At 42.4% G+C, this 14696-nt stretch overlaps 1 protein-coding gene across 3 annotated transcripts; it reads left to right on the top strand.

Moving 5' to 3' along the window:
• The first annotated feature begins 552 nt into the window (after window positions 1-552).
• On the top strand, window positions 553-14105 carry LOC125711694 (P2X purinoceptor 5-like). 3 transcript variants are annotated; one of them, XM_048980899.1, is made up of 12 exons: window positions 553-904; window positions 2284-2434; window positions 3247-3318; window positions 4738-4813; window positions 6801-6897; window positions 7101-7181; window positions 7974-8115; window positions 8441-8577; window positions 8791-8884; window positions 8970-9035; window positions 12621-12703; window positions 13397-14105. In XM_048980899.1, the coding sequence occupies exons 1-12, from the start codon at window positions 768-770 to the stop codon at window positions 13443-13445; spliced, it is 1185 nt and encodes a 394-aa protein (XP_048836856.1). In that variant the 5' UTR covers window positions 553-767; the 3' UTR covers window positions 13446-14105. The 3 variants fall into 3 exon arrangements, 2 of the variants coding, with proteins under 2 accessions (XP_048836856.1, XP_048836855.1); XM_048980898.1 differs by having other exon boundaries at window positions 560-904; window positions 13420-14105; XR_007383087.1 differs by lacking the exon at window positions 13397-14105 and having other exon boundaries at window positions 558-904; window positions 8970-11627; window positions 12621-12668.
• The last annotated feature ends 591 nt before the right edge of the window (window positions 14106-14696 follow it).

Below are 14696 nucleotides of genomic sequence, written 5' to 3'. Positions count from 1 at the left end.
GCTCCATATAGCCACTGAAATAAGCGACCATCAGTGTGCCTGCTGGGGCATGTAAGGCCACTGAGACCATGGCTTCACTCAAGGGTGGAACTGTTATAGTGGTGGTCAGTAACTCATTGCAGCACTCAGGAATTAACTCCCTGCTCTTCTTACTTCACCCTATGGATCTTCTCTCCGTACTTACCTCTAGTCGAAACAGAAACTTGTAATGTAAACTTTATTTCTCCCATTTTACAAACCTGATATATATGATGAACTTTATTGATAGATAAATAAATATATATTAATGTGTATGCGTGTGTCATATTTCTATTTTTATATATTACATGACACGGGGTTAAGATAGAAATGCAACAGAGACTAATACTGTTGTAACGTGAGACGTCGCAGCTGTTCGCACGTTTGTATAAATGTCGGATTATTTATATTCCACTTAGTTATACTGTTACATCACCTCATTCAAATTTTTACCTTTATTAGATATTACCAGACATTTACTCCGGTGGGAATAAGAGGTTTGACAAAGGATTGATGGATTAAACAAATTTAATATTTATCATTTACAAGTTTGTACAGAATTTTATGATCTACAAAACAAGAATCAAGTTTAATTACAGTTGATATGATAACTAAACACAGTTAATTGCAGTTTTAACCGCATTTAACAGTAATATGTATAATATTATAACAGGAGCGCACCACTTCTCCTGTAGGTTTAAACACTTCCCCACGCAGTTTTACTTAGCGATAGGCGGCCGTTAACAGGAATGGCTGGGACCGGCTGGCGGGGGCATTTCCTCTCAGTATTTGATTATAAAACGGAAAAATACGTAATTGCAAAAAACAAGAAAGTCGGCGTCCTGTATAGATTTGTGCAGCTAGCAATCCTGGCGTATATCGTCTGGTAAGCTGTCTGTTTTTCGCTTTGTACCATTGTTTTTTTTGCCGTATACAATCCATGCAATATACTTGTCAATGATTCCTGTGTCTTGTAACAGGCATGTTGAGTTACTTGGCAATTATGACGTGAGTAATATATCCAAGAAATTGTAAGGTTTACTACTTTAATGGAGGCGTATCGGTAGTATGCCTCAGCTTGCTTATTTATCGGGATTCATTTTTGAGAGAGTCCCAAAAAAATAAACAGGAAAAGAAAACCTGAACAATTCATTATCGAAATAAAAGCTGATTTCATTTGCCCTTTAAAGTAAGCTTATGTAAAGCCGTGTACGTATGCAAACTGGTGCATACTCAGAATGGCATACTCTCCTCAGAGCTGTCTGGTAGCTTTTATTTTTATCGAGCTCATGGAGCAGCTTTTTATTGTAATAGGAGCCCTTGATTAAGTTAAGTTTATTACATGAAATCTTCCTTATATCAGCACACTTAAAGATAATTTATAACACTTCCTTTGTCCACAATTTTAGTTAGAATTTGTGTTTCATTGGTGTCTCATTAAATTAATGAGAAACTATTCTGTTTACAAAATGGCTAACTTAACAGATAAAATCCTCAATGTAGTAATACTGGTATGAATTTAAAGATTTTAATTTATTCTCAAACTATTCATGTACAAAGGCATTTCTGAGAGAAATATGAGATTTTATATAGTGCCAGTCAAAAGTTTGGACACACGTTTAATGTTATTCGCCTTATAGTAAAAGGTCTATAATATATATGAAATAGGCCTATTGCAATGATCAACAGAACAAATATTTCTCAAATTTTACACTCTTCAAAATAACCCCGTTTCACTTTTATGACAGCACTGCAGACTCGGCATTCTTTCAACCAGCTTCCAGATTTAGTGACCTAGCTGGAATGTTTCTCCAACAGTGCTGGAGGAGTTTCCACAAGTTCTGGGCATAAGTTGGCTACTTTACTCTTATTCATCGACATGGGCGTTGTTAGGCCCGATCAGTCGGGGCTATAGCCCAGAGTATTTTAACCCTGATGCCCATTTTTCTTCAAAAACAAAAAAAGACAAGCCCCAGGTAAACTCCACTTACCCCTGATCTTTTCAATAGCTAGAAACCCCCCTGCTCACCCCGAACCAGCTGTACAAGGTCATATTAGGTCAGGGAATTGTGGGGGGCAGGTCATCTGTCACAGTACTCAATCTCTTTCCTTGTTCACCAGATAACAGTATTTACACTCTTGTACTTTGAGGTGTGCTTAGGGTCATTATCGCATTGAAAAATTATTTTTAGAAAGTGCATCCAGACTTTTGATTGGTGCTGTACATGGATATCTGGAAGTTTTATATCCAGTACACCTGTACAGGTGGGTCTTCCTGACAAAGAAAGGCTACCAGGAAGTGGAGGAATCTATCCAGAGCTCAGTGATCACTAAACTTAAGGGTGTGATACTCACCAATACCACAGAAACGGGAGTACATATGTGGGGGCCAGAAGATTACGTCATTCCCCCCCAGGTAAGTGTATGACTTAAGTTCCTTTTTGTTATAGCATATACATATTGCAGCTTGACAATATCAAAATATGTTCCTTGTAATAGTTTAATGAATTCATATAGAGCACACAATACTTTCTTTACGACAAAGATTCAGGTAGTTTATTGTCATATGTATGGAATACACAATAAAATTCTTAGTTTGTTCACTCCCACAGATGCTGCAAACAAGAAAAAAAACAATAGTACATTAGATATAAATATAAAACATACATATCCACCACAGATAAAACCATTCAAGAAAAAATAGGAGTACCTAACAATGTAAAACTTGTATTAAATATATGTAAAAATATGCATATATTGTATGCATACGTACATAGAATATGCATAAATATATACCTATATTGTTTGGGAATATGCAGAGTAAAGTGGCTGGGACTTCTTAGTTAAGTAAAAAGCAGTGAACACAGAAACAGAAGAAAGATCTGCAGCAGGGGGCGCTATCTTGAATTTAACATTTTTATTTATTGACATTAAATCTAGAATGGACAGTGTAATATTTTATTGCCTGCTAACTTTTATAAATTATATTGGTCACATATTTCTGTCTTGTCAGCAAAGAGTCAGCTACTTGTAAGTTAATTTAGAATTCTACTTTTTGACACAAAAATTTTTGATTTAACAGACCTTATGAGCTTATTGTTTAGCTGCTGTGAACAAGAACATTCACGGGTAATTTCTTCTTTTCTATAACTCGGTGGTTTTTCTTATTTAAAAGAAATTTATAAAAGTAGTAGTGTTTGAAAGAAATATTACTGTGTGTGTTTCCAGGGGGAGAAGGTCTTTTTCATCATTACAAACTTTATTGAGACACCAAAACAGGTGCTTGGATACTGTGCTGAGGTAAGAGAGGTTGAACAGTAGTTTGGCAATGTCTGGCAGATTTGGTGACCCGTTCTTTGAAGCATAACAGTAAATCTCTCTTTACAATCAGTGTTTAGTACTCACTGAAGTAGACTGCATTAGTTAGTTGTAGCTGTGAAAGTTTTGGTTAAATATCAGTTAAAATCTATTCTTTATGCGATACTGGCAGTGGTCTTCATTAATGTCAATCACACTGCGTGTTCTTCCTGTGTTTGCAAACAATCCAAAAGCATGATTCCTTACTAAGAGGGTCTGATAGTGAGTGTGTACCTGCTATGGACTCACATGCCATTCAGTGTGTTCCCTGTTTTGTGTTCTGTTCTTCCTGGGATAGACTCCAGGCCCACCGCAACCCTGTAGTGTATAAGATTTATAGATGTATGGATGGATGGTTGGCTACTGTTCCAAAAGTCGACTAGATCAGCAATGACTCCGTAATGAATAGCAAAAAGTCAGTATAAAGATTATGAGATACTTTCAAGCGCTAGCCTACAAAGCTACATGAGCATTCAGTGTGCCAAAATGGAGATGTAATAAAAGAGAGTGTTGCCGTCCTCATCATCTCTGTGTTGGCCAACATTTTACTTTTCATTAAATGCAACTGAAATTATCTTAAGGAAGCACTTAAAGAGGCACTTCTGAAACTACATTCACTATTCATACTATTATTCATCACATTTTCATAGTTGTCTCTTTAAAGCATTTCTTAATTCTGAAAAATATAAACAAAAATTGCAATGCCCCTTCACTGCGTTCTCCCAGCACTGGTAATTTAATGTTGAAAAAGCATTGATGTTCTTATTGCAAGAACTGTATTCCCCACTCTTTTAAGTCAGTTGCTGTTTTTAGTGGTTGAAGTAAAGGTAAAGTTAAAACATTGAAGAATATTGAAATCTTTCTGGATATAACAATGCTAAAGTTAATTTACTGGCACCCTAGCTAAGAATGGACCATGAGACCACAAAGTTTGCATGTAGGTGAAGTGGTAGGAGAGCCTACATCATTGTTTCCTGGTCAAGAAATTGCCACAGAAACTTGCCTTACAGAAAGGTCTCTTTCTGGGTATGACTTTTAGACCATGCCAGCTGACGAAATCTTTCCTTACATGGGGCTATAATCCTAAGGTAGCTGGGCACAATTCCAGCATATTTTCCACCCTGGACAAGAATCTATATATACAAAAGTGATCTCAAGTGTAAACTGTTTTATTTTCCTGATGAATCTTTTGTGAGTTATTGGCATGCAGTAAAATCACTGTTCAGCTTTAAACAAGACATAGTACAGTGTCGTAGGATGTTTATAAGCCATTTCACTCAGAAAACTGTGTTGAAACTAACTAGCCTTTAAAGCAAATCAAACTGTAACTGATCAATAACATGGATATGTTTGTTTTTATAGAGTTCCAGGGTCCCAGATGGCCGCTGTACTGAGAATATAGACTGTGCAGAAGGAGAGATGGTGGTGGCTGGGCATGGTAACAATTAGTGAACAACAGAGATATTTCTTTGAATGAATTACTGATACAGGAACATGCTTGTACCTGAAATACAAAGTCTGAATACAAATGCCACTGCAAATTATAAATAAGTTCATACACATTTATGTTATTTTCATTTTATATACCGATTAGCCATAACATTAAAATCATCTGCCTGATACTGTGTAGGTCCCCGTTGTGCCACCAGAACAACTTGATGCATCAAGAGGTTGTCTTTCCAAGACCTCTGAAGGTGTCCTGTGGTATCTGGCACCAATACATCAGCAACAGATCCTTTAAGTCCTGTAAGAGGCAGGGCCTGTTGTTTGTCCAGCACATCCCACAGATGCTTATTCGGATTGAGATCTGGAGGCCAAGTCAATACCTTGATACTATATTTCATGTTCCTCAATCTGTTCCTGAACAATTCTTGCATGGTGCATTATCCTGCTGAAAGAAGCCACAGCCATTGGGGAATTCCGTTGCCATGGAGGGGTGTATTCGGTCTGCAGTAATGTTAGGTGGTATGTGTCAAAGATACATCTGTATGAATGTCAGGACCCAAGGCTTCCCAGCAGAGCATTGTCCAGAATGTCACCCTGCCTCTGCTGGCTTGCCTTCTTCCCATATTGCATATCCCCCTGGTGCCATTTCTTCCCTAGATAGGTAAATGACGCACATATACCTGGCTGTCCACATGACATAACAAAGAATATGACTCATCAGACCAGGCCAACTTTTTCCATTGCTCTTTGGTCCAGTTCTGACACTAAAGTGCCCATTGTAGATACTTTCAGTGGTGGACAGAGGTCAGCGTGGGCACTCTGACCGGTCTGCGGTAATTCAGCCGAATACACAGCAAGCTGCGATGCACTCTACTTTCTGACACCTTTCTATCATAGCCAGCATTAACTTTTTCAGCAATTTGTGCAACAGTAGCTATTCTGTGGGGTCACATTCTGGGAGGTTGGCTACAGTCCCATGAATCCTATCCTTTTTAATAATATTGCCAACTGTAACAGCAACATGAAGCTGCTTGTCTTATAGCCTTTACTTTTAGCGTGGTCATCAATAATCATTCTGCTGAGCTCCTCAGACACTCATTTGCTTTCTTTGGTCCATGTTCAGTGTGGTGCACACAATTATACCAAACAACAGAGTAGCATGTTCTTTCTCTTTTCACAATGTGTGCCTCAGCACTTGGCGATCCCGCTCTGTTACTTTATGTGATCTGCCACTTTGTGGCTGAGTTTCTCTCATTCCTAAACACTTTGTTTTGCAGTAACACTACTTACAATTGACCATGGATTATCTAGAGGGGAGTAATTTTCACAAACTAACTTAACGTAAAGGTGGCATTTTATGACAGAACCACACTTGAAGTCCCTGAGCTCATCGGAACAAAACATTCTTTCACAGATGTTTGTAAACCTGACTGCATGGCTAGGTGTTTTATTTTATTCACCTGTGGCATTGAGTCTGTATGAAACACCTCATTTCAGCAATTAATAGGTTCTGTTCCATTACTTTTGTCCATATAAAGTAGGTGTCATTGTAACGAGATAATCAGTTTTATCCATTTCACCTGTCAGTGGTTTTAATGTTATGGCTGACCAGTGTATACTTTGTACTTGGAGTCTCCAACCTTTTTTTTTACAGTGAGAGCTACTTTTACAAAGAAAAATATTTGGGGAGGTACCAGAGGATGGGCCTGTAATTCATTATCCTTTCATGACCACTCCGTGCCACACCATGACTGCAGCACTTATCATCTGAGACGAAATCATACTCATGGAATGCAAAAAAATATCGATTTGTCAATATAATGTAGGATACTTAGTAACTGCAAGCTACTAGTAGCTTGCAGTCACTGCATTGGCAACCACTGCTTCATGAATTTACCTAACACAGGAAAAACACACAAATGGTAATGAGCTGTGAGTATCGTGTTAACACTCAATCTGAAAATTGTTCTGTCTGGCAGGAATTAAGAGTGGCCGGTGCCTGAAGAAGGACAGAAACTCCACTGGCACATGTGAGATATATAGTTGGTGTCCAGTTGAGAGGGGCCGTCAACCACGGTAAGTACCACTCTCAACACCTAAACATGAACACTGCACCCTCACAGTACCTTTGTGAAATTGGTCTGTGGTATAATTCTTTGTGTGTCCCTCAACAGAAGCAGATTCTCTACCATTTAGATTACTGCAAATTATGATCCAGCAATAACAGGTATAAAAGTTTTTACAATGGACATAACACCTTTATTAATGTTTTTCTTTAGAGAACCAGTGTTGGGACGAGCTGAAAACTTCACCATCTATATAAAAAATTTCATCCAGTTTCCTAAGTTTGGATTTTCAAAGTAAGTGCTTTGTGCTGTTCCAGTGTTCCACAGATTACATTAAGACTGGAATTAATTAAATTACTTACCTTTCTGCTCTAGAATTATGAAGCAGGAAGATACCCAGAGAAGACGTCATGTTAGCTGCTAGCATGTTAGCTGGTTATTAGCTGTACAATTTCTGTTGTTGAATAAAATAAAAACTACAAAAAAGTCTTTATGATTATGACAGATGCTTAAGTAATAAGTACTTTCCGTGCTTAGATTCTTATGACTTTTGTCACCAAAGCTAAAATCTATCTAGTTATTCATATCTAAATCATCATCGGTCTTTTGAGGACTTATCCTTGTCATGGTCATGAAGCAATTAAAATTTAAAACTATTACACTTGACCTATCATGGACTAATTTGAATGGATGGGACCTTCAGAGAAGTTTACGGTAGTCCTCCTGTATCCGCGGGTGATACGTTCCAAGACCTACCGTAGATAGCCAAAACCGCAGGTAATAGCGAACCATCTGCGGACCCCAAATATAACGCGATTTTCACGTACTTAAATATCATAAAGTTTGATGAATGCTTGATAAACAACATACTGTTTTACATTTTTTTTTCTAATCATGGTAAACGGACTTAAACTGCAGATACTGAAACTGTGGAAATGGGGGAGACCATATATCAAATGACTCATTGTGTTTTCAGAATACAATTTCAAACAAAAGCATAGACCTTAAGTGTACGAACAGTTTATTGCTGGCCATAAAATTATTGAGATTTTAATTGGATTCCACTCTCCTTTGCTTTGTTCTCAGATCAAATGTACTGGAAACTAATGATGACCAGTACCTAAAGAAATGTTCCTATGACAAAATCCAGCACCCATATTGCCCAATTTTCCGCCTAGGGGACATAGTTAGTTGGGCAGGACACAATTTCCAGAAAATGGCTGTTATGGTAAGTCATATACTATTGCCATGAGAAAATTTGCAAATAGGCCAGAAGACTCATTTTCTGAAGATTGATTTTAACTATGGATTTCCATGCTGCTCAGGGAAAATAATATACAGGTTTGTTTGTTTAGTGTGTGTGCAGTCTTGGAAATGTCCTTATCTTAACTAACACACACAATGTATTCCCTCATGCATTATGTACCATACTAGGGTAAGAATAAGGTTTCCCTCAAAAATGTCTCCATTAAGAAATTGTTGTAACTTTGAAGGGGAAAAGTGTCCTGTAATTGGTGATATGATCTGTTGTGATTATGATTGCCTTCCTTTAGGGTGGGTCGATTGGCATTATGATTGAGTGGAACTGTGACCTGGACCGGGATTACTCCCAGTGTAACCCCTACTATAGCTTTGCTCGGTTGGATGTCATCTCTGCCTCCAGCTCAGTCTCATCTGGCTACAATTTCAGGTACAGTATTCTCATGAATTGTAGAAATATATAAAGTCACCGGGCCGGTCAATCTTACAGGCAACATAAGCAGCTGCCTAGGGTACCGACTTCTGCAGGGTGCTGACTTGCCAACCAGTTTCACTTGGTCTCAGACAGGGGGCAAGTATACCTACTGTGAAATTTTTAATTCTTATGGTCATTGAAATATATCATTACACTGTTCTTACCAAGATTTGCTAAGTATTTCAAAAATCCAGCTGGGAAGACGTACCGAACACTGGTTAAAGTGTATGGAATCCGCTTTGACATCTTGGTTTATGGAAAGGTACGCATAACTTGCTCACCATGACACATTGTGAAACTTTGCATTCGATTACCTTGTTTACAGTAATTGTCTGTTCTATTTTCAGGCTGGAAAGTTTAACATCATCCCTACAATAATTAATATTGGCTCAGGTCTTGCTTTAATGGGAGCTGTAAGTATTAATATTCCATCCATCCATCCATCCATCCATCCATCATCTTCCTCTTAATCCGGGGTCGGGTCGCGGGGGCAGCAGTCTCAGCAGGGAAGCCCAGACTTCCCTCTCCCCGGCCACTTCATCCAGCTCTTCTGGGGGGATCCCGAGGCGTTCCCAGGCCAGCCGGGAGACATAGTCTCTCCAGCGTGTCCTGGGTCTTCCCCGGGGTCTCCTCCCAGTGGGACATGCCCGGAAGACCTCACCAGGGAGGCGTCCCGGAGGCATCCTAATCAGATGCCCGAGCCACCTCATCTGGCTCCTCTCGATGCGGAGGAGCAGCGGCTCTACTCTGAGTCCCTCCCGAATGACTGAGCTCCTCACCCTATCTCTAAGGGAGAGCCCAGCCACCCTGCGGAGGAAACTCATTTCGCACCCGCAATCTCGTTCTTTCGGTCACTACCCATAGCTCATGACCATAGGTGAGGGTAGGAACGTAGATTGACTGGTAAATCGAGAGCTTTGCCTTTTGGCTCAGCTCTCTCTTCACCATGACAGACCGATGTAGCGCCCGCATGACTGCTGACGCCGCACTGATCCGCCTGTCGACCTCCCGTTCCATCGTTCCCCCACTCGTGCACAAGATCCCGAGATACTTAAACTCCTCCACTTGGGGGAGGACCCCATCCCCAACCCGGAGAGAGCATTCTACCCTTTTCCGGCTGAGAACCATGGTCTCAGATTTGGAGGTGCTGATTCTCATCCCAGCCGCTTCACACTCTGCTGCGAACTGCTCCAGTGAGAGCCGAAGGTCACGGTCCGATGAGGCCAACAAAACCACATCATCTGCAAAAAGCAGAGACCGAGTCCTGAGGTCACCAAACTGGACACCCTCAACGCCCTGGCTGTGCCTAGAAATTCTGTCCATTAAAGCTATAAACAGAATCAGTGACAAAGGGCATCCCTGACCGAGTCCAACCCTCACTGGGAACAAGTCCGACTTATTGCCGCCCATGCGGACCAGGCTCTGGCACCGGCCATACAGGGACTGAACCGCCCTTAAAAGGAAGCCCAGTACCCCATACTCCCGGAGCACTCCCCACAGGACTTCCCGAGGGACACAGTCGAATGCCCTCTCGAAGTCCACAAAACACATGTAGACTGGTCAGGCAAACTCCCATGAACCCTCCAAAACCCTGCTGAGAGTATAGAGCTGGTCCACTGTTCCACGGCCAGGGCGAAAACCACACTGCTCCTCCTGAATCCGAGGTTCGACAATCCGGCGGACCCTCCTCTCCAGGACCCCCGAATAGACCTTACCAGGGAGGCTGAGGAGTGTGATCCTCCTGTAGTTGGAGCACACCCTCCGGTCCCCCTTCTTAAAGAGGGGGACCACCACCCCGGTCTGCCAGGCCAGAGGCACTGCCCCCGATGTCCACGCGATGCCGGAGATGCGTATCAGCCAGGACAGCCCCACAGCATCCAGAGGCTTGAGGAACTCCGGGCGAATCGCATCCATCCCCAGGGCCCGGCCACCGAGGAGCTGTTTGACCACCTCAGCGACCTCCGCCCCAGAAATAGGCGAGTCCACCCCCAAGTCCCCACACTCTGCTTCCATATCGGAAGGCGTGTCGGTGGGATTGAGGAGGTCTTCGAAGTATTCCTTCCACCGACCCAAAAGTTGAGGTCAGCAGCGCACCATCCCCACCATAAATAGTGTTGATGCTGCACCGCTTTCCCGCCCGGAGCCGCCGGATGGTGGACCAGAATCTCCTCGAAGCTGTCCAGAAGTCGTTCTCCATGGCCTCGCCAAACTCCTCCCACACCCGAGTTTTTGCCTCAGCAACCGCCAAAGCCACATCCCGCTTGGCCTGCCGGTAGCTGTCAGCTGCGTCTGGAGTCCCACAGGCCAAAAAGGCCAGATAGGACTCCTTCTTCAGCTTGACGGCATCCCTTACCACCGGTGTCCACCAGCGGGTTCGGGGATTGCCGCCGCGACAGGCACCGACCACCTTACGGCCGCAGCTCCAGTCAGCTGCCTCCACAATGGAGGCGCGGAACATGGCCCATTCGGACTCAATGTCCCCCGCCTCCCCCGGGATATGGGAGAAGTTCTGCCGGAGGTAGCAGTTGAAACTCTCCCTGACAGGGGATTCCGCCAGATGTTCCCAGCAGACCCTCACTATACGCTTGGGCCTGCCAGGCCTGGCCGGCTTCCTCGCCCACCAGCGGAGCCAACCCACCACCAGGTAGTGATCGGTTGACAGCTCCGCCCCTCTCTTCACCCGAGTGTCCAAGACATGCAGCCGCAAGTCCGACGACACGACTACAAAGTCGATCATCGAACTGCGGCCTAGGGTGTCCTGGTGCCAAGTGCACATATGGACACCCTTATGCTTGAACATTGTGTTCATTATGGACAATCCATGACGAGCACAGAAGTCCAATAACAAAACACCGCTCGGTTCAGATCGGGGGGGCTGTTCCTCCCAATCACTCCCCTCCAGGTCTCACTGTCATTGCCCACGGGAGCATTGAAGTCCCCCAGTAAAACAAGAGAGTCCCCAGGAGGAGCGCTCTCCAACACCCCTTCCAAGGACTCCAAAAAGGGTGGGTATTCTGAACTGCCGTTTGGCGCATAAGCGCAAATAACAGTCAGAACCCATCCCCCCACCCGAAGGTGAAGGGAGGCTACCCTCTTGCCCACTGCGGTAAACCCCAATGTACAGGCGCTCAGCCAGGGGACAATAAGCAAGCCCAATCCTGCCCGGCACCTCTCCCCGTGAGCAACTTTAGAGTGGAAGAGGGTCCAACCCCCCTCAAGGTGACTGGTTCCTGAGCCCAAGCCGTGCATCGAAGTGAGCCCGACTATATCTAGTCGGAACCTCACAACCTCGCGCACCAGCTCAAGCTCCTTCCCCACCAGAGAGGTCACATTCCATGTCCCTAGAGCTAGCTTTTGTAGCCGAGGATCGGACCGCCAAGGTCCCTGCCTTTGGCTGCCGCCCAGATCACATCGCACCCGACCCCTATGGCCCCTCCCATGGGTGGTGAGCCCATTGGAGGGGGGACCCACGTGCCTTGTTCGGGATGTGCCTGACCAGGCCCCATGGGTGTAGGCCTGGCCACCAGGCACTCGCCATCAAGCCCCACCCCCAGGCCTGGCTCCAGGGGGGGCCCCGGTGACCCGCGTCCGGGCAAGGGAAAACGTGGTTCCAAAATTGTTTTCTTCAGTATTAATATTATGCATAAAAATGTTCTAGCGATCACTGTAAACACTGACACAGTACCTGGTCATTTCACATTCTCACCCTGAATGCCTGGCCAGTGAAGGGAAGATTTTCACCTTTTTTGCTGATAAGGGGTGGGCACCAGCAGTTTAATAGCTTTTCTTCAGAATCTGTTTAACAGTGTATTGCTGGTTTTGAAACTTAATTTTAAACTCAGTGGAACATGAGTAATACCTTGTCCAAGACATACAAAGCAGGTTGTTACTTTTGAGGTATGGCTTGTATTCTGTTTCCCAGTGAGGCTTGAGGGAATTTTTAGTCTCTCCTAAACAAAGGAAATTCATTCTTCTCATAAACAATACTTACTTTTCAGGGTGCCTTCTTCTGTGACCTGATACTTTTGTACCTGATCAAACAGAGCACGTTCTACAGAGAGAAGAAGTTTGAATTAACAAAGTATGCTTTTACAGTGTTATATTCTTTATTTCACATTTTTGATTCTTCATAGATTGATGATTTGTATGTTTCATATTTGTATATTTATTGACTTGTTTCATATTTGTTATATTATACTATGAAAGTAATCACTAGTGTTATGTGGCTTTTTAAAACAATATGCTTTAAATTGAGTAAGGACTGACAAAGAAATATATTTTGTGAAATGATAGAGAACAATTGTTCAGATCTTGCATATTAAGCTACATTGATACCTTTAAATATATTTCTTCATTATGAGTAAAGAGAAAGAAATGTCCAGCTCTACGGAAACTGAAAGATTTTAGGTTCCTGAGTATATTATTGTGCAAAACTGTAGTGCAGTGAGTGTTGGTTTTCAGCTATCTGTAGTTAATAATTGCTCTATTCAAGCACTGCAGTTATTTGGATAATATATGATGGTCAAATGAAGCTTAATGAGTCATTTCTTATATTTTCTCACTCCCACTAGATGGCGCTCTCTGTTCAAAAAAGGGGTCAAAAAATATTCCAAAGCAAAACAACAGCACGTGTAGTGGGGTCAAAAAATACAGCAAATGGTTCATCAAGCTTCATTTGACCGCCACTATGGATAATGCAGTACGCTGACAGCAGTATATAAACAGTTGAGGAGAGTGGATGGATACATTTGTTTGCAGATTTATAAGAAATTAGTGTCCTCACCTGTTTCTTTGCAGAAAGGATAAAAGCAAGAAGGATATAGATGGGGTGGAGGCAGATGGACACAAGAATCCTGGGAAATAGATCTTGCAGGATAGAAGGTGTCCTCTGCAGGCCACCAGAAGGGAATGTCATGCTAGCGGCTTTCTGGAGCTCCAATACCAAGGCAGGAAGAGGATCTACAAATGCACATTCATCTGTTAGCATGTCAGCACTCCCACCAACACTCTGAGCACCAAATAGGTGGTATGGTTTTGGGGATCTGCGAAGGGCTGGACGACGGAAGATTCTCACTTCATCAGTACTAAACTTGGTGTGAAGTTCCATTGCGATGTGACCATGGAACAGAATTTGCAGCAAAAATATTACTCTCGTTCAATCTCTCCACATCTATCTTGCTGCATAAAATGTGTTATTTCTGAAGGCATAGTCCGATCAGAACCAAAATAGATCCAGTTTAACTGGCCTACAGGCATGGCTTTCAGATGGGATGTTCTGTACTCACGTTGATTGCACTTTTAGTAGATGAGAACCATGAACCCTGAATGCTTTTTGATATGAGCATTTTGTAAGTGAAACAATATCAGACTGCATTCCTCAAATGTCAAGCCTATAAGTTGCCCCACAAGGGTGTTAATCTGTGTATGATTAATGTCACTGGTGTGTGCTTATTGTATACAAAATTAAAGCATTCCCTTTCATATGTCTGAGAAAACCTCTTCTGATTAAACAATTGTTTGTAAATGTGGCCTCTCATCTTCACTGAAATGGATTACGCTAAATACTGCAAGCCTCAACAAAGTCAGATACGCTTGTTCCCTCGACGTTCTTGAGGTTGTATAAACAATACGAGTTAATACAGAATATATTGTACCAGTACAAACTACTTATAATATGCAAGTGAATTCATATAAAACATATTCAATTGGCAGAAAGAACATCTATTTACTAACCAAACTACAAAGGAGGACTGTTGGAACGGCAACTTTGTATTCCCAGGACAACTCTGTCACTTGGTCTGACCATCTAATCTGTACTGGTTCCATTCTCGCCAATCTGTACAATTTCTAGAAGTGAATGGATCTTTTGGAAATGTAAAAGATAAATGTATGTTACCTGAATGTTCTAAGTCCTTGTTGACACGTTTTGGAAGCTTCACTTGTGCATTCATTGCACGTTCCACTTATATGCAAATTTTTTTAATCTTTATCCACCAGTTAGGTGGTTAATTGCATGTCTTAATGTTCATGTGTAAATTTATTATTTATGTATATATTCAGTAACGCTTTACATT

Source organism: Brienomyrus brachyistius, chromosome 17 (assembly GCF_023856365.1).
Source record: "Brienomyrus brachyistius isolate T26 chromosome 17, BBRACH_0.4, whole genome shotgun sequence".
Classification (NCBI taxonomy): domain Eukaryota; kingdom Metazoa; phylum Chordata; class Actinopteri; order Osteoglossiformes; family Mormyridae; genus Brienomyrus; species Brienomyrus brachyistius.
Note: the sequence above shows the minus strand (reverse complement) of the source record. Positions and strands in the feature narration are given on the sequence as shown.

What these genes read in the sequence shown, in the direction of transcription:
- LOC125711694 (XM_048980898.1), top strand. Translation starts at nt 768, where the DNA reads ATGGCTGGGACCGGCTGGCGGGGGCATTTCCTCTCAGTATTTGATTAT. An exon ending in TGCTTGGATACTGTGCTGAG is followed by an intron (nt 3,319 to 4,737) that starts GTAAGAGAGGTT and finishes TTGTTTTTATAG; the next exon opens with AGTTCCAGGGTCCCAGATGG. An exon ending in GTCTTGCTTTAATGGGAGCT is followed by an intron (nt 9,036 to 12,620) that starts GTAAGTATTAAT and finishes CTTACTTTTCAG; the next exon opens with GGTGCCTTCTTCTGTGACCT.